The sequence below is a fragment of the Festucalex cinctus genome, chromosome 3, assembly GCF_051991245.1.
Source record: "Festucalex cinctus isolate MCC-2025b chromosome 3, RoL_Fcin_1.0, whole genome shotgun sequence".
Lineage (NCBI taxonomy): Eukaryota > Metazoa > Chordata > Actinopteri > Syngnathiformes > Syngnathidae > Festucalex > Festucalex cinctus.
The window spans coordinates 29524286-29544263 of NC_135413.1; the positions used below are offsets into that span (position 1 = coordinate 29524286).

The 19978-nt window shown below is 41.5% G+C and overlaps 1 protein-coding gene across 4 annotated transcripts in view; it reads left to right on the forward strand.

Annotated features, from left to right (window-relative positions):
- Positions 1 to 19978, forward strand: part of wnt7bb (wingless-type MMTV integration site family, member 7Bb) — a 48623-nt gene that overhangs the window by 26068 nt on the left and 2577 nt on the right. For all 4 annotated transcript variants that reach the window (XM_077517431.1, XM_077517430.1, XM_077517432.1 and 1 more), the window contains exon 3: positions 17200 to 17471. In XM_077517431.1, coding sequence (XP_077373557.1) covers positions 17200 to 17471 — 272 coding nt within the window. The remainder of the gene's footprint in view (positions 1 to 17199; positions 17472 to 19978) is intronic.

Consider the following 19978-nt stretch of genomic DNA (forward strand, 5'->3'; position numbering starts at 1 on the left):
TCATTTCCGAAATGCTCACGCCGAATGAAAGACACGCGCTTACGTCCCACGTAATTGCCGCTGTATTGTTATGGGAGTCGCCATTAATTGCCGGCGGCGGTCACGAGCGCGACACAATACTCGCACATTTGAAATGCATTATGGGAGCGGCCGCCCTCTTCTCGGAATCACTTGATGGCCGTTTGTGGTCGAATCATACCCTCGCATGTATGACAAGTGCGGTCCGGCCGAAAGCTAATAATGAACTGGCAACAGGACGTGAAATGTATTTAAATGACCGCTATGTTCCATTCATGCTTTATTTCCTCGGCCTGACAAAGGCAAAGGAAATGAGAGTTGAAGTGTTGAGTTAGACTGCTTGACACTGTTGAAAACACAGTACACGGATCTTGTATTGGAGTCGACGTCGTCTTTACAGTGGGCAAAATTATTGGGACGACTGGAAAGTCTACTTTGAGGAAGTGAAGAATGCACGAAATTTTGGAAATTGAAGAACAGTTGTCAAGTCACCAATCTCTTTGCCCCGCCATAGGAAACCACAGAAGTGATTAAGTTTGCTACTGTATATATGCGGGGGGAGTGCACATTATGTGTGAAAATGGAAGTTAGACAATAATATGTTCTATATAGCACCACTAATCTATATACGGTATAGGGACGTCACGATAAGGGAAATATCGTGATATTAAAGCTGCCACAATATCGTCGTCGTCATATTCACAATATTTAAAAGGAACACATCTGTTAAAAAAGTCAGGTTGATTTCCATTTGTGCAGTTCTAGCACCCTGTAGTGGCCATTTTATTAGTGCAATTTAATTTTCATGAGGGATGTTTTGGCCTCCTATGTTTAAAACCTATGATAATTTTCAGATAAATGGGAACCTAATTTGCTTGTGAAGCGATCAATGTGTGCTTGCATTAGCAAGTAAGTGCCTCAATATTGTTATTAGAGATTGTAGGTGGTTTATATGCATTGCTGTTATGTACAAAAGCACAATATTGTGTTTTTTTTTTTTAGTACGAGCTCTTTTTTTTTTTTTTACAATATTGTGATCTTTTTTAAATATCGGCAACTCCCCCACAATATCATGATAATTATCGTATCGTGAACTTCATATTGTGATAATATCGTATCGTGATGTTTGGATATCGTTACATCCCTCGAGTTTATCCCACCAAACTTTCGCCAAAATAGTGATTGTCTCGCGACCAATCCAGGGTTAAGTCTGTCTTTCACCCAAAATCAGCTGAGCTTGCCTCCACATGATCCAGACCAGGATAAATGGCATAGAAACTGGATCTAAGGTTGCCGTCGTTTTATCCGAACTGGGCTTTGTTTTCAAAAGCAGCTCATTGAAGGCCACTTGCTGTTCCGCTTCTGTCCGCCCCTTTTCCAAGCACCGTCCTTCCCCACATGTTCGACACATGATTCACGGGTCAGGTTAGTATTACAGCGCCGTGCTGTGAGAACCGACTCAGTTGTCTGATAGCGTGCGGCTGAACATGTGGAAACGATGCGTGCATTGTGCAGAGGTGGAAGAGCGGCGGCGGCGGCGGCGGTGAATGGACGGAGGCCTATTTTTCAGCCCATCATCATGTGGTCGCTCGCGATCCTGTCTGACCGTCCTCGGCGCGCAGGCCAGAGAAAACACCGCCGCTCGTGTGCGCCGTCCTTCCTTCACAGATACCGGAGCGGGATGCTTCTCTTGTTATCCGGTGCGTTGGGCTGGCCAAAGGTCATCTCCCGCATCCCGCGACGTGTGGCCGTATCTGGGGCGGGACCTCCCTTCCCCCTTGCCCTCCACGCGCTGCTCTCCTCGTGTACGGTCTTCCCTCGCTATAACGCGGTTCACTTTTCGCGGTCTCGCTGTATTGCGGATTTTTTTTTAAGTGCAATTTTGCATATTTTTTTTACAGTAATATACCCATTTTATAAAATTTATGAAGGTTTGAACATTGTCAATGTTTGAACAAGAGAGAAATGTGAGAACATGTAAATGCCTCAATGAGAAAAGTGTATAAATTGTGCGGTCGGGGATTTTAGAGCCTTAAAACATTTATAAGAGTTGTAAAACATAAAGCTAACTACTTCGCGGATTTCATTTATTGCGGGTATTTTTTGGAACCTAACCCCAGCGGAAAACGAGGGAACACTGTAACTGCAGTTATTGTTACCTCTTAATGTATCTAATTTTATTTGATGTAATAGTGTTTCCGTGTGAACTTTTATTTTGAAAGGTGTACATCCGGCTGCTCTGTGCTCACACTTTTAGTTTTACGCTTCGAGAAGTTCCCAAACACAGACGGGACCTTGCTAAGAGACTAGCTACAATGCACATATGATGCTAGCTTTTTTGTCACTACCTTTTTTTAAAGCAAGAAGATTGAAGAAGACGATTTATTCCCCTTCATATAGCACGCAGCCAACGAGGTATTTATAATTTGTTTACTTGTGTACTTGTTTCTTTTGTTGAGATTCACGCTGCGCATGACTTTATACTTTATGTTCAAGTAGATATGTTCTCTGTGTGTGTTGTTTAATTTTCACGGTGGTGATGACGTTTAAGGAAAAGTCAAGCCTTAAATAAACCAGCTGTAAAGGAAACCACTTGTGTCTGTTCGTGGTTGGAGGGAGTAACACCTCGTTCATTCATTAGCTCGCTTTCAAAGTGCGCGGGTGAGTCGGGGGTTTCTCTCCTCTGTCTGCTGACGCGGCCCCCTGGGGTTGCTCTGTGAACCCCCCCCCACCCCAATTCCCTCATCCTACCCTGCGGCGGTGTGTTATCGGTGAGATCTGCGTCCGTATGTGTCTGCCAGTCAGCGCCGCTAGACGCTGGAGGAAGCAGGATGCGAGAGGATCAACTGTAATCTGGCAGCGCGCTTTGTTCCGCACAATCACTGTATTCTCTACACGCTGGACATTTACATGTGCCAACAATCACACCGCTACTGGGCCACTTAGGTGATGGGCCGCACAGGGGGGTCAAGCGGGGACCAAGTGTGGAACGGTGTCTGAGTGTTGGTTGAGCTGCCTCACCGCGACACAGTTCTGGGTTAGAATCTGTGCAGCTGCTCAGGTCTCAACAACCAATCACAGCTCAGCTTCAGAAAACAGGTGAGCTGTGATTGGTCGTTGCCTGAGATGAACTGTGATGTCATCATCAGTCGACAGTAAGTGGCAAAATGGCCGCCTTCTGATATAGATCAAAACTGATGGATTTTGCTGCGCAACTCATCATCCATTATTAACCAGAATACCATATTTAGACAAGTGGGCATATTATTATTGTCAAAACATTTTTATTATTGTCAAGACATTTTTTGGGGGGGTTGACATTTGAATTCCAAAAAAGAGCTATAGAAAATAAAAAATATTGTTTTGTAGCTTAAGCCTTGAAATACCCCACTAGTCACATTGGAGCAACGGAAAATTTTCAAGTACCGTATTTTCCGCACTATAAGGCGCACCTTCAATGAATGACATATTTAAAAAAAAAATTCCGTATGTAAGGCGCTACAGTAGAGGCTGGGGTTACGTTACGCATCCATTAGATGGTGCTGCGCTAAAGGGAATGTCAACAAAACAGTCAGATAGGTCAGTCAAACTTTATTAATAGATTACAAACCAGCTTTCTGACGACTCCATTCACTCCCAAAACGAATAAACAGCTGTTTTATTATTTTCTCTGAGGTAAAGTATTAGTATTAGCTAGCGATCCAAGATGGTGGGATCTTCTGCGCATGCGCGTCACCGATCGTGCAGGGTCACCGATAGCGTCTTGACAGTGAGACCTGTTGCGGCTCAATATTGATCCATATATAAGGCGCACTGGATTATAAGGCGCATGGTCAGCTTTTCAAAAAATTGAAGGCTTTTAGGTGCGCCTTATAGTGCGGAAAATACGGTACTCCAGCTTCCTCCAAAAGTCCCGAAATAGGTATTTTATGTTTACACAAGATTTATGTTGTCTACTGTGTTTGCAAAATCCTTTGTAGTGTAGTGGTTCAAGTAGAAGCGTTTCATGAACTACACATTGCCCCTCTCACAATCTGTGGTAGCAGCAAACAGTCCAGGGTCTAGTTCTAGCATAACTCTAAGGCTCACTGGCGACTGTCTAGATTGTCTTCAGTCGTCACAGAATAGGCATAGTAGCGTAGTGGTTGACATAGCAGACTTCAAATCGTGGGATACTAGTCCACTCATTCCACCCATTGAAAATCACCCCTATGATTGATTGCTGAGCAATCTTAAGTGTTGTCCATGTATCCAAAGGTTAATTGATGACCAGAAATCATTTTTAATGTTAACAAAAAATGTATTTGTTAGTGCCGTGGTTCACATAATGGACCTTAGTACAGCTGGCATGGAATTGTTGTGATTGACTAATTAAGAGTTGATGGTATATTGCAGCTATCTAAGGTATTCAGAGCTCAGGCTTGTCTTCAGTGTTAAAAAACAAACAAACAAAAAAAAACCGTAATTGGTAGCGTAGTGGTTCACATAACAGATTTAAGTGTGGCTGATATGAGATCAATTCTCTCACATTTCCCCATCGACAACTGCACTGGGTGTATCATAGGTTCATTCAATATGGTCTTGAATGTAACAAAACACAACAGTCATGGAGAGTGTAGTGCTTCACTTTACAGACTTAAGTGCGGCTGATCAGGGATAAATACCCCCTCGTTTGCCCATTGACAACTGCAATGCCCAGGGTGTATGATCATCAATGATTCAAAATTGTCTTCAATGTACCAAAGTCAGGGCAGGACGGTGACTGAGTGGTTAGCACGTCCGCCTCCCAGTACTGAGGACTCGGGTTCGAGTCCAAGCCTTCCTGGGTGGAGTTTGCATGTTCTCCCCATGCCTGCGTGGGTCTTCCCCGGGTACTCTGGTCTCCTCCCACATTCTAAAGACATGCATGGCAGGTCCCGAGGTGTGCTTGTGTGCTTGGATGGTCTCTGTGTGCCCTGCGATTGGCTGGCAACCAGTCCAGGTTGTACCCCCGCCTACTGCCCATAGCCAGCTGAGATAGGCTCCAGAACCCCCGGCGACCCTTGTGAGGAACAAGCGGTTCAGAAAATGTACCAAAGTCGGTCATTGATAGTGTAGTGGTTCATATAGCTGGCATGACATTTTTCTCAAATCACTCCTCTTGGCAATCGCATTGTGATTGAGTAGTGAAAGTATTCACAATTTCAAATTGTCTTCAATGTTTACAAAAGGTACCCTTTGTAGTGTAGTGGTTCATAGAACGGGTATTAGTACAGCTGATATGGAACCAATTCTCACTCAGTACCTCATTGATAATTTACAATTAAATGACAGATGAGGTGAAGGTGAATTCAAATAACTGATGAAAAAAAAACGGTCATTGGTAGTGTAGTGGTTCACAAATCTTTCTACTGTAAATTCTGAAGGGTACATGTTTCATGTTTGATCGTGTCATAAATCTGTGGATCTAATGAATATTAATTTTTGTAATATTGACAGTACATTTCCAGCTCTGTATAAGCGAGGTTGTGCTTCAAGCTCATTATTAGGACAAAAAAGCGACGGATTGGAGCTTCCTGTGCCTGTTTTAACAAGTCCGACAGCTCCATTACCACCTCGGGGGGGATTTGAGGAGATTCTTACTGCCAGCTCAATCTTCTCAGGCCGGGAGGCGGCTCACTTCTCACCGTTCCATCGGGAATAATTGTTTTAGATTCACCGCTATTCCGCCAGTCTAGCGTGTAGGTGCCTGCCGTGTGTGCCGCCGGGACCCGAGCGTGTCACTTTCCCCCCCCAAAAGCAGAACGTGGGACCCGGATGTTTCTGGTGAATCAATATTATTTTTATTGTAACAGAAACAAGGCTGCGCTAATAACTCGAGCTGCAAACCTCACGGACCGCAACTTTGTCTGTAATTTGTTGGGAGCGCGCTGCACGTTCATAGCAACCGTACAGAGTACGTGGAACGGAAAACAGTAGCAGCCCAATCGCTACACAAAACGAGGGGTTTTCCTCCGACTTTCCTGTCATCCCCCTTTTTTTCAACCGGGGCCTCTCAGACGCGGAGACACAGTGTCAGCGCTGGCACGGCCACATTGGGACTGTTTATTCTAATGCGAAATGTGGAAACTAAAAAGTCAATGATGTTGATTTTTAAATAACATTTCCAATACATCGTCTGTTGCTTATGTGGGAGGGTTCAGGTTTTAGAAATAGGGGCTTCATACTGCAGACAAAAAAAACAAAAAAAAACATCTAGTAGTGCACCCATTTTTTTTTTTTTAGGGCCCAAGCAGATGTACCTATTGTTTCTGTAAGAATTGTATTTTAGCGGTCATATTTTAACAAACTCCTCCTAGAAAATGTATCCGATCATCTTCAAACTTGCAGTGTTTCACCTTGAGATGTTTAAGATGAAAAGTTATAAAAAGCTTTTTATCTTACCGCAAGTTGTTGCCGTGGCGATGCGCTGTTTGCAAAGAAAATTGATGCTGTTTTTGAGGGTCTAAACATCAGTGAAAACTCAAGAAACTTTGCACACACATCAAACCCGGCACGAACCAATGTTTTAGAGATTCCTTGTGCAATTTTCAACAATTTTTTAATGAAAGCATTCCCAATTCAAATTCAAATTGTTTGTTTCACCTATTCATTTTGGGAATTGCGCACTATTTTTGGCCTTTTACAGAGGTCATATTTTAATGATTAATCATGAAACTTTGCATACACATGAGGCCTGGCAAATACATTTATATTTTAAAGGGTTTTTGTCTTATGTGATAGTACCCCAGCATGGCCAGGAGCCCTTTCAAGCTGCTTGCAGCTCTAGTTATTGTCAGATTTATTGAGAGTTAAATTCAAATTGTAGTTGTTTTTCCTCAGAATGTACAGAAACAGCACAAATCATATTAATGAATAATCACTTCATTTTATTATTACGTATCCACAACTGTCATGTATCCACAACTTTCGTTGTTGTATGTACTTTTAACCACAAATTGAGTTTGAAATCAGAAGTAATGGGAAATAGTGTCAACAAAACATCAATCTTGTTATTTTTAAGTTAAGAAGTGATTTGGTGAAAATGCCTTTGATATCTGTAAAAAAGTGAAGAAAAAAATTGCCATTTTCTCCAAGGATTTATGAATTTTTAGGATTGCATGGCAGGCCAGAACAAGTGCTTGAGCTGGCCGTTTAAGGCCCACAGGCCCCCACACACATGCCTGTTCTATAAGTGCAAAGTATGCGTCAAGTATGTAGCAACAACTGGATTCAGCCAGCCATTTTCTGCTGCGCTTGTCCTCATTAGGGTTGAAGGTGAGCTGGAGCCTATCCCAGCTGACTTTTAGGTGAGAGGCAGGGACCGGCGGACACATATAGCCTCGCGTTCACTAGAGATAGACCGATATGGTTTTTTCAGGGCCGATACCGATGCCGATTATTAGTAGTCAATGACGCCGATAACCGATATTTGGAGCCGATATTAACTTTCACTATAAAGGGAAAATATTGGCATCAAAATTTGGAAAAAATACAAACTCCAGTTCTTTTTTTTTATTTTAAAGTATATACTTATTGAGCAACTTTTAGGGTTAGTAAAATATTGGATTTTTTTTTTTTTTTTTTTTTTTTTTTTTTTTTTTTAAATCTTAGTCAATAGACATCTTTGTTTTTAAAATCTAACAAGTCCCAGGATCTCCCTGGTGCAGTGGCATGTTTTCAAAAGTTAAATAAAAACAAACAATTTTTTTTTTACACTAAACAAAGTATTTCAATAAATTTGAAGTATTTTATTTATTTTTTAAATTATCTTAGTTTTAATTTCAAACAAAAACAGATGGTGCAGAGAGTTCCCAGGGTCAGCAGCGCCTCTGAAAATTTAAATTGAAAAAAAAAACAAAAAAAAAAAACATTTAAATTAGTTCCTTGAAGTTTTTTGTTTGTTTGTTTTTTTCTTTTTAAATGGATCTATTATCGGCCATATGATTCTTCAAAATGGCCGATGCCGATATTCGTCGAAATGCTTAGTATCGGTGCCGATAATCGGCTGGGCCGATAATCGTCCCAGCCGATTATCGGTCTATCCCTAGCGTTCACCTTCACACCTATGGACAATTTAGTCCTCAATAAACTTAAATGTGCATCTTTTTGGAATGTAGGAGGAAGATGGAGTACCACGCGAGCACAGAAAGAGCATGCAAACTTCACCAAGGAAGGATAAAAAACGCTTTGGCAGACCATAGGTTTCCCCGTTCTTTCACATGAAGTGCCAAGTATGCAGTATAGCAACAGTACGATCCTAAAGCCTGTAAAAGGTGTCATTCACACAACAAACGACATGTTTATCGTCGCGCTTCATGTTTAAGTGAACTCAGGTGTAGAGACTGCCAGCCACCAGCAGGTGACACTTTCCCCTTTGCTCACTGCGGTGCCATTTGTTTGCTCTGCGTGCTTTCTGAGCTCCACAAACTCGCACATAGTTCATCGCTCTGCGAATGTGCGTGCGTGTGCGCGTGCGCGATCGTCGAGGTCGTGAGTGCATGTCCGGGATGGCCTTTAAAAAGCTTTCCCCTTCACGGCTCCATCAACAGGCAGGGAAGCCATTCAGTAGCACTGTTGGGCACTGCAGTTAGTGTGTGTGTGTGTGTGTGTGTATTTATGCATGTGTTTGCACAGCACTGTAGTCTAACCAAATCTCCTCTGGGCCATTTTCATCCACCGTATTGCCCCCCAGCCCCCTTTCTTTTCTACATTTCATTCATTTTCACTTTTTGATAGAAGCTTTAGCGTCGGAAAGGGGCAAAATATTAGGAACACTTCTCAGGATAAACATAATAATGAACATATTGTTACATGAATGCTTCCGCGACTGTGCCACTCAGTTGAAACTGAGCTTTGTTATCTTTATAAAGACAGGAAAGGAGCGACTAGCAGCTATCCCTATCCCTGCTCCCCCAGCTAATCGCAGACTGTTAGCCAACTATCCATTAGCTTTTGAGCTGCTCGCAGCTAGCCTCGCTAATCGCAGGCTGTTAGCCCCCCCCATCCGCTGACCGCTAGCAGCTCAGAAGCTAGAGGAGAAAGAGTAAATTCAAGGAGTGTAGTCAACTGGAAACCACGTTACGGTGGAAAGTAACCGCTAAATTACCAGGAATAGAGGAAAAGAGTCGACAGCTTCAATTAGCTTAACATGCACACTCGTGTTGTGTGACTTTATGGCCCCTTGTATTCTGAGTCGATGTTTTATAATACAGGACTAATTTTCATGACTAAAAATACACAACAACAATAAAAATTGGTGTTTATTAGTAAAATGGGGAAACTTGATTTGACATACTTTATATTTGGCAGTAAAACACATTTTTTACTTTTGTACTGAAATGCATTTCAGAGTTTATACACTTTTCGTTAAATTGAGTCGAATCAGTGCAGAGTCCTTTATGGCCCAAGTATCTGTGCTTCTACTTAAGTGGACAGTGTGAGCACTTTAGCCACCTCTGCTATATTTAGCTAGCAAAACAGCACCATAAAGTTCCTTTCTCTGCCCCCCTTGTGTCAGCAGCTCTGAGCTGACCGTATCCTGCAAGCGGCGAGGCCGACTGAGGTCAACCGGCCCCGCCGCTTCCACCCGCCGATACGAGTGTCGACGCTCGTAAATCTTCCCGTGCCGTGTCATGAGAAATTTGTCCCAGCGGCGCGGCCGCCTCCCACTCCAAAAAAGCCAGACTGGAGCTCCGGTGGCGAGCCGCGACATCTTTTTGCGTCCCCCCCCCCCCAGTCACTGACGTCACGGGCATCGCCGCATAGGCGGGCAGGTGTCCAATGTGCTGTGGTCAGCACATATGGAGGCTTCCGTCAGGGTTAGTCACTTACACTTGGATGTGAGTTTTAGCCCGAGTCTCATGTATGGCTACGGATGCAAAGGGGTGGAAAACTTGTGGTTAAACTTCCATCGGAAGTTAAACTGAGGAATTTTGGGAATATTCCAAAGCTTGAATATAAACATTTTGTAATGTCAGGGGAAAAGGATAAATCTGTGCAAAATAGATAGCTTACCTTGCCCACATGCAAGAGCATTGCAGTACTTGTCAAGTGAAAAACATAAATGTTATGTAATGTTAATGAGAATAGTGAGAGACACAATTTAATAAAAACTTGCATGCAAGAAGAAAGTTTCCAAATACAACCAGGATGGCTACTTTAGCATATTTACAAACATGAAAATGGGTTACATTCCAAACCACCCCCACTATTATTGAAATCCACAATACAGAAATGCGCGATTTTAAATAAAAGTGTGCCTATTTTTAAGCACACTTTTAAAATAATATGCATTTCAGCACATACAGAATAATAAATGAGATGGATAAACTGTACTGATCCTTTCATGTCATGACAATATACATCAATAATCACGGCCATTATAAAATGAATCTACAGCCTGTTGCTTTTTGTAGGCGTAAAAAGCAGGATTACAGAGGATGACATTCATTAATTAAAAAAAAAATCTGCTGTGCTGAAATACTTCCTATTTTTGTTCTTTCAAATTTGCACTGTCTCCAACTAAATGCTGTCATCTAGTGGTTGACGGTGAAAATACACCAAAAATAGACAGGCATTAGACGGAAATAGAGTTAACTGTTTCAAGAAATAGCAAAATCGCGGGAAAACGAACTCGCGATTGGAGGGGGTTTCTCATAAAGTCCTCTCAAGTTTCCAACTTAGAAAATTCCCCAAATTTTGCACTCCCATCACGACCACCTGTACCAGCTCAGACAGTCGCCCCGTTTCATCCCCCCCTTTTTACTTCGCGTACCAGACACTTGCCTCGAAACTCCATTAGACATCTGTTTTAATATTCCGCCATTCTTCTCTCCCGCTTGTTTCCAAGTTCACTGAGGTTTTTCTGGTCACTCCAATTTTCCACTGGCAGCAAGCGAGGCAACCCCAGGGTGGTTCCTCCTGGAGGGCTTTCAGGACGCTGGGGCCAGCAGCCTCTCGAGAGTTCTACGGGTGCCTTTTTCTCCCTCCGCAGTGGCTTCCTGGCCAAAAGAAGGCCCTTCCTCCGCTAAGGGCACGGCGAGTACACTTGCACGCACATCAACACGGGGGAAAGGCGCTTTGCTGTTACAAAACAGTGTTGTGGTTGGATTTTTTTACACCACCCCACCCTTGTGTTTGGCGGCGAATGCAGCAAATTCTGAACTCGGGATTGAGGTCTGCCATAACTCTGCATCGATTTGGGCCGAACGAGTCTGATTTGTTTTGTGATTGACGAGGCAGCACCCTAGGAATGACAAATAACAAACCGCCAGTTTTCAAGTGGCGTTAAGTTTGAAAGATGACTTTTTAATTGCTTGTATACAAATTGTTCTTTGTAGTAGCCACCGAGTAGGAAAATAAACAAGCTAATTGTTTATATGGCTATTTCTGAATAGATTCCTTGTTTATCATAGGAGTTACGTTGTGGGCTCACCCAGGATAGATAAAAATCCACATTGAGATCCCAAATTTTATAACACACTTTTGAAAGAGGAAGTCCTAAACATTTCTTGACAATAATGTTACATTTTTGCAATATGAGTTATGAAGCAAAAACTCAGCCGCTTTTATCCATCTCAGGAGGCGGCCATTTTCCCACTTGCTGCCGCCTGAAGATGACATCGCAGCTGCTCAGGTCTCAACAACCAATCACAGCTCAGCTTCAGAAAACAGGTGAGCTGTGATTGGTCGTTGCCTGAGATGAACTGTGATGTCATCATTCAGTCGACAGAAAATGGCAAAATGGCCGCCTTCTGATATAGATCAAAAGTGCTGGATTTTGCTGCTTAACTCATCATCCATTATTAACCAGAATAACATATTTAGACTAGTGGGCATATTATTATTGTCAAAACATTTTTATTATTGTCAAGACATTTTTGGGGGGTTGACATTTGAATTCCAAAAAAGAGCTATAGAAAATAATAAATATTGTTTTGTAGCTTAAGCCTTGAAATACCCCACTAGTCACATTGGAGCAACGGAAAATTTTCAAGTATATGAAATTAATCTGATCAGCATCCCGTCCGGCTGTTCCCAATGTGCAAACCAGAATTATTTGTTACACAATGAATGCACAAATCAAAGGCAAATACTGTGCACTGCGATTTCCGCATGCTGAGTCACATTCGAACCGATCCACGTATCCAAGAATCAAATATGGTCTTTTCCTTTTTATCCAGGAAGTGGCTTTTTAAAACAGAAATGAGCACACACCGCTTTTCACAACTGATCAACCTTGGCGGAGGTCTGTGCTCCGGGGCACTTTTTTGTGAGTCATCACGGATTGAGTCATCAACGCCCCCCCCCTTCTACCCATAATGCGCATGGTAGCATCCATCCTTCTTTTTGAACCAGAAAGTAACGTATTAACAAACATATTCAGAGTTCTGGCTCGGAACCGTCTACTCACCCCCGACACAATCTTGGTACCGTCCATTTTTGTGAACGAGGAAATGACCTTCTAACTTAAGGATGGACTAGTTCTTCTATGACTCAATGGTACCCGTCCCATATCGTCTTAAGCGTTCAAGTCATATTGGCCACTCAAAATATTGACACTTTGAACCCAGATTGGACTTTTTCACTTAGGGGTGTACGCACTTTTGTTGCCAACAGTTTAGACATTAATGGCTGTACAGTACATCCTATATCATCTTAAGTGTTCAGGCAGTGCTGGAAAAATAATATTGACCACTCAAAATATTGACACTTTGGCCCCATTTGGAAATTTTCACTTAGGAGTGTACGCACTTTTGTTGCCAGCGGTTTAGACATTAATGGCTGCATGTTGATTTATTCTGAATGGGATACTGGTTTCTAAGCTGTAGACTGGCCACTTTGAATTATAGCAACATGTTTTATCTTTCATGTTGGGCCATGAAAAAAAAAAAAAAAAAAAAAGACGAGTGAAATAGTGTACATGTGTTGAGTCAGTGTGTGCGTTCATCCCTATGGACTGTGTCGACTGGGTGGTGCGTCTCACCCCACCACAGACTAGAGTGGCGGATAGAGGTTGTGCGTCAGTCCCCAACCGGGCAAGCCCGCGGTTGCGCTATTAGTCCTGCAGGATAGGAAACTACCGGGTGGCTTCGTTTTTTTTGAGGGGGGGCAGGAGGGTGGCGAAAATATCTTTAAATGCCAGTGAGATTACAACAAGAGGTGGCGAATAAGGAAGGAAATGGCATGGAAAACAGCTGCACAGTTAGCAAGCGGGCTTCCTCCGGTCTGCGTGTTACCATGGAAGCTGACATGACTTGACGGGCTTCTACGAGCAAAACGGGTTCCAAGCCAGGGGAGCCAAAGATTTGCAAGTGAAGTGTATTACACAACATACATCAAAAGACGCCCTGAAACGCTTTTTGCATTGTTTCTGCTGCTCTGAGCCGGCCGGGTGAATGAACGATTGAAGGGAAGCTGGTGCCGTCATAAGCCCTCGGTCTGTTTTTGACTCAAAGAGGCATTTTTTTACACAAGAGGCCTTTGTGGCCATTAGCGGAGTAGCTGAGGAGTCTGGGATGTCTCAGGCTCGGCTTGTGTTTATTACCGCACCTTGTCTTTGTTTGGTTTCTTTAACTGTAAGCCAACGTCTGTTATATGAACCACTACACTACATTGTTGTCTTGGCCTTTCATTCAATCACATGGAATGTGATGATAGGTTTTGATGAAGAAGTTATGGTTTCAACTTTCCAACTAGAAAGTAAGTAGAATCAAGATGACTCAAAATTGTTCATTTAATTTAATTTTTTGGGGTTGAAAATTATTTTACCGTATCCTCCTGACTACCAGCAATTCAAATTTGTCCACTGTAGTGGACCTTTTTAAACCTGAATATCTCCCACCCAGTGCATATGAATGAATTAACTTTTGTGCCCTATAGAGGACATTCAGAGCTTTCCAACGATACCAAATGTGTAGGGGGTGGGGCTTTGCTACCTTTCATTGCATCATAAAAGAAAATGGCTTCCCTCAGTGATAACACTTTTTCGAGAAGAGGAAAATTAAGTGTATAACACTTTTTATTGAACAAATTTAGGCTTTAAATTTTGTTAGAATGTTTTCTCTCAGCCTCTTAAGAACACATTAAAGTATTGTTTGAATTATTTTAACTGTATGTGAGTCTAGCATTTAAGTTTTAAAAAATGTCCCCTGTAGTGGACACATAGCTTAAAAATAAAAACTTTTTTTTCAAAAATTTCTTTTGCAGTATTCCAGTTACTTCACAAAGATTCGGGAATATCAAAATAAACATGATTGGACAATATTTTTTTCCTGGTACTCAGGAGGATATTGTGGGACATTTTCAACCAAGATGTGTCCTCTAATTAGCATCGCAGGTGTCTTCAAACCTGTAAGAAAGGCCTATTTAAAGGATGAGGAGTTATCACTGTGCTGTTTGCTGACACGATGTGTATCACACTTAACAAGGACCAGAGGAAGCAAAAGAGAGACGTCTCATGAGATTAGAAAGCAAATTATACAACCACATCAAAGAGGAAGTCAAACTTAAATATTTCTTGACAATAATATGCTATATGTGACCTCACTAGTCTAAACATGACATTCTCATTAATATTACATTTGTGGAATATGAGTTATGAAGCAAAATCCAGCCCTTTTCATCCATTTCAGGGGGCGGCCATTTTGCCACTTGCTGTCGACCGAAGATGACATCACACTTGCTCGGGGCTCAAGTAATGACAGCTCACCTGTTTTCTGAAGATGAACTGTGATTGGTTGTTACCTGACCTGAGCAACTGTGATGTCATTTTTGCTTAACAGCAAGTGGCAAAATGGCCGCCTTTTGATGTTGATTGAAAAAAAAAAAAAAAAAAACGGCTAAATTTTGCTGCTTAACTCATATTCCACTAACGCAAGATTAATCCGAATACTGTATTTAGACTAGTGGGGCTGCATAGAACCTATTATTGTAATTTTTTTTTTTTTTTTTTTTTGGTGTGGGTGACTTCCACTTTACAGATAAAGGCTATAAAACCTTCTCCAGGGAACTTGTTGACGTTGCTATGACTACAGTTGCACAGGTGCAAACGTCTCAAAAATCGTTTGATTGCAGTGATTGCCGCAAAAGGTGATGCAACAAAATATTAAGTTAACATTACCATCGCTTTTGTTCAGGCCTGCATAATTTGTGTTTGTTGTCATCGGTTATAAACTCGGTCACTTCTCTCACACTCTCAGTCCGTCCACTCATTGCGTCATCTTAAAACTTGACGACAAAGTAATTGTGAAATCACACAAGCTGCCTCACAAGGTCAGACGCCGGCAGGGATGCCAGGGAATTCGAGAAAAAAAAAAAAACTAGTTAAAAGAGATGCTAACGTGCCTCAATTGTTGTTAGTGATTCAACGGCACTTGAACACGGTGGTCGTTTGCATTTCGGGTTGCTGCACACAAGGTGCTACCGTTGAGGAATTCAGCACTTTGGACAGCACCTAGACCAGCTCTCACCGCACAAAAATTCCAACACTGCACTCCCATAAGCGGCGCCTGGAATGCTTTTGTGGTCAGAAGTGGGACCGCATTCCTGCAAAGGTGCAGGAGGCAACAGGGAAGGGCATTAAATGTCTTATCAAGGTGTTACTCTATTGCAGAAATCATAGAGATCATGTGCAGATTATGCAGTCATACACAAAGTAAGTCTTTACTAGCACTGCAGTAAAAAATTTCTGTTTTATGGCAAGTTATCAAACTCTCATATTTCACTCTCATATTCTCACATATTGACGGTCATTGTCAATTGCGATATAAGGTCTACAAAATATTTAATTTCTTAAGCGCCGATATTCAGCATTTTGAGAAATATCGGCATCGGCCATTTTGAAGAATCATATGGTGCCGATAATAGATCCTTTTTTTTTCTTTTTTTTTGTGTGTGTTAACTTCAGGCAACGAATTTGAATGTAAATTAAAAATAAATAAAGTTTTTATTTTCATTTTTTGTCGACCCTGAGAACTCCCTGCACCTTCTGTTTTTACTTTGGATATTTTGAAATTTTGGAAGACTTTATTTTGTGTAGAAAATATTGTTTTTATTGTTTGTTTTTATTTGAAAACATGCTACTGCTCCTGGAAGATCCCAGAACTTGTTAGATTTAAAAAAAAAAAAAAAAAAAGATGTCTATTGACTAATATTAAAAAATAAAAATGCAAAAAAAAACACACAATATTTTACTAACTTTAAAAGTTGCTCAATAAACATATGCTTTAAAATAAAAAAATAATAATAAAAAAAATAATAATAAAATAAAATAAGAGCTGGAGTTTTTGTATTTTTTCCCCAAATTTTTCGGTTTTCGAACATAATCCGTTCCAGAAGGCTGTTCTAAAAACGATTTGTTCGAAATCCGAAACCATACCATACCATACCATACCATAAATAGAAAAGGGTAGAAATACCCTGTTTTATTTAGATATCCTATCTAAAATGATGGGGGAAAAAAATGCAAACATTTATTTTTTAAATTCAATATTTCTGCGCACTACTTTCCTCTTTTCTTCACCAGCTTTACCACTTGCACTTGCTTTCTTTGGACCCATGATTAAAGGCTAATACACGATGCAAAACTAAAAAAAAAAAAACTTTGAACACGAATGTGCTACGGAGGAAGCATCCTGGGCGTTCAAGTTAGCTCGGCTCCCGAGTGAGTCGCGTTCAGGTACGCTCGGCTTTTTTGGGTTTGGTTGAGAGCCGAATTTTTGGACGAGTTCTGAGACATAAAATTCTCGAATTTTCTGGTTGAAAACCGATTTGCTTGAGAACAGAAGCGTTCGAAAACCGAGGTTTGACTATATTTTCCCTTTTTAGTGAAAATGAATATCGGCTCTAATATCGGTTATCGGCGTCCTTCATTACTAATAATTGGTATCAGTATCGGCCCTGAAAAACAATATCGGTCTATCTCTATTTCAAAGCCTTCAGTTTTTCTGTATGTGACTCTCAGAGGAAAAAGTTTGGACACAACTGCTCTCAATTGGGCGCCAGGGTTCGACGTCAACGTTGGCCACCTGAAGTTCACCAATGGTGGCCCAACCGTGTGATATATAAATATGGATGAATCCTCGTTTTTTATTTCTTATTATTATTTTTTTACATCGGCCACACCCTCCCTAAACGAGCCATCTCCTTCCCCTCCCGCAGGCAGCCGGGAGGCGGCGTTCACCTACGCCATCACGGCGGCGGGCGTGGCCCACGCCATCACGGCGGCGTGCAGCCAGGGCAACTTGAGCCAATGCGGCTGCGACCGCGAGAAGCAGGGCTACTACAATCAGGAGGAGGGCTGGAAGTGGGGCGGGTGCTCGGCCGACATCAAGTACGGCATCGACTTCTCCCGCCGCTTCGTCGACGCCCGGGAGATTAAGAAGACCCCTCGTCGCCTGATGAACTTGCACAACAATGAGGCGGGGAGAAAGGTATTTTTTTTTTTTTTTATATATTATATATATATATATATATATATATATATATATATATATATATATATATATATATATATATATATATATATATATGTTAGGGATAGCCAAATATCGGCGCCGATAATCGGCGCCGATATTTGGCATTTTGACAAATATCGGCATCGGCCATGTTTTGAATCTGAAGGCCGATAAAGCTCACTGAGCAGGGGATACTTGCGAACGTAGCGAATTTGGGGTTTTCATCAGGATTTGTAAGATGTTCGCAGTCAGTTTTTATTTGTCGTAAACACATTTGGAACATATTCACACAATTTTTCACCGCAAAAATCTTTTTGAAACGTTTTTACGAACCCTAACAAAAACCCCAAATGAGCTACATTCACATGAATTTGTTACTCAGTGAGAAATTATATATAGTTTGAAAGAATTCCCCCCCCTCCCCATTTTACTGCAAATGAATATCGGCTTGAAATATCGGTTATCGGCCAACTTGACTACAAATAATCTGTATCGGTATCGGCCTTGAAAAAACCATATCGGTCTATCACTAATATATATAATTGGTTATGCCGTTTTGTTCACAAATCGGAGACACAAGAGTTCTTTGCACTGATGTTTACTGTGGGCCTTGCTTTTACCACAGACACACCGTAGAACTGGTGAGACAAGTATACAATAAAATAAACTTAGCTTTACAAAACATAGAAAACATAAAATACAAATAAAAAAATATACATGTCACTTTGGCCTGTACGTCGCGACGAAGAGCTGCTGTGGCTGCATCGGACTACTGCCTTGCTACGCTAACGAAAACAGGAAGTGACGTAATCGTGCTCTAAAAGTCAAACATAAAATTTACCATTTTAATTTACTTACAAACTAATTGTTAATGACTATATAGTCCTACTAATGATACAAAAATAATGGGAAAATAAAAACAATGCACCTAAACAAAATAAGTTTGCGCACCACAGCAACTTTCTATTACAATTACTGAAACAACAACTCCTCCTATTGGCGAAACACAAAACCGCAACTGCTTCAACCGTTACATTGGTGCTTCGTTCTATTTTCTAGGTTATGATTTAAAAAAAATAAAATAAATTCTTGTTCACATTTCTTTCCATTATAACGCTGGCCCGTATTGCAAACTCTGCTCTTCTATTAGTCACCCGGGCTGAAAAACGGAGTGTGAAGAACAAAATTGAAGTGACGTCATTGTGACAAATGGATCTGCATGGATTCTTTTTAAAAGTGGAATCCGCAGCGGGATGCCCCAGCAGCACTGTGCCAGAACGTAACACGTCATTGCAAATTTACTGTGTACGTGGAGGCCAACAGTCCTGCTTCTAAGGCTTCCTCTTCTCTACCAAACATAACACGTACAGTATTTGTCATTATTTTCGTTTCAAGTCATCAGCATTTCATCATTTTCTGCCACCTGGACGTACCCTGGTGCCTTAACAGAAGACGAATGGATTGTAGGATATGTAGTTGCCATCTGTCTTTGCATTGAGACTTCCCCAAAATAACTCCCAAAGTGTAGTCTCGTCAAGTTTGGAACCGCACACAGAGATGCTGCACCCCCGATGCACCTGACGATTCATTTGGAAAAAGAAAATAGACTGTGTAAAACCGGGCGCATCTTCATTTTCATGCTGGGCCAAGTCTAGTTTTGCATGTTGGTAAGTTTAGAAGACACCTTATGCCTCGCTGGGCGTTCCAGAAGTGACAGTTATATTAGACTAAAAAAAAAAACAGGCTATTGCTGCATTCGAGGATGGTCGGAAGTCGGAATTATCCGAGTTGAAACTTCCCAGTTCCGACCTCAAAGCGTTCGAGGTGAAAGTAAACAACCAAATTGGCGGATACAGTTAAGTAGTTAACCGTATAATTTCATGCAGGGATATAGCGGCAATACTGTCACGTACGTTGCGTTACATGAAGTTATGGTGAATATTTATGAATGAAGAAAGCTATCTAGTGTTATACTCGAGTAAATTGTGTTTTGGCATTCAGAGCGACGTCACATTGTAGTCCGCCGGTGACGTCGGGGTCCTTGTTTTTTTCCGACTTCGCGAGTGGAATTTTCCGAGTTTAAGGGGTCGTTCCCGGACGCACTTCCTGGTTTGAACTCGGATATTTCCGACTTCTGACCATCCCCGAATGCAGCGATTTTGGTGGATTTGATGAAGACGCAGGCCGACAGGTTCGGCGCTTTCATTTATAAATATGACAACAGTGTGCAACAATCCCTCTGAATCATTGTAAAAATTAGGTCTGCACGATAATACTATTTTCAACCGATGCCGATAAACGGATAATTTAGAAAGTGCCGATAAGTGAGACGATAATTGTTTGCAAATTCAACTTAAATACAAATATACTTTCGAGTCCTCCTATAAGTCAAATGATTGCAAACGTGACCGTACGTACTCGGCAATCTTCCACTCAACACTTCCAACTATGTTTTGCATTTGCATTTTTAGCGTTGGAACACT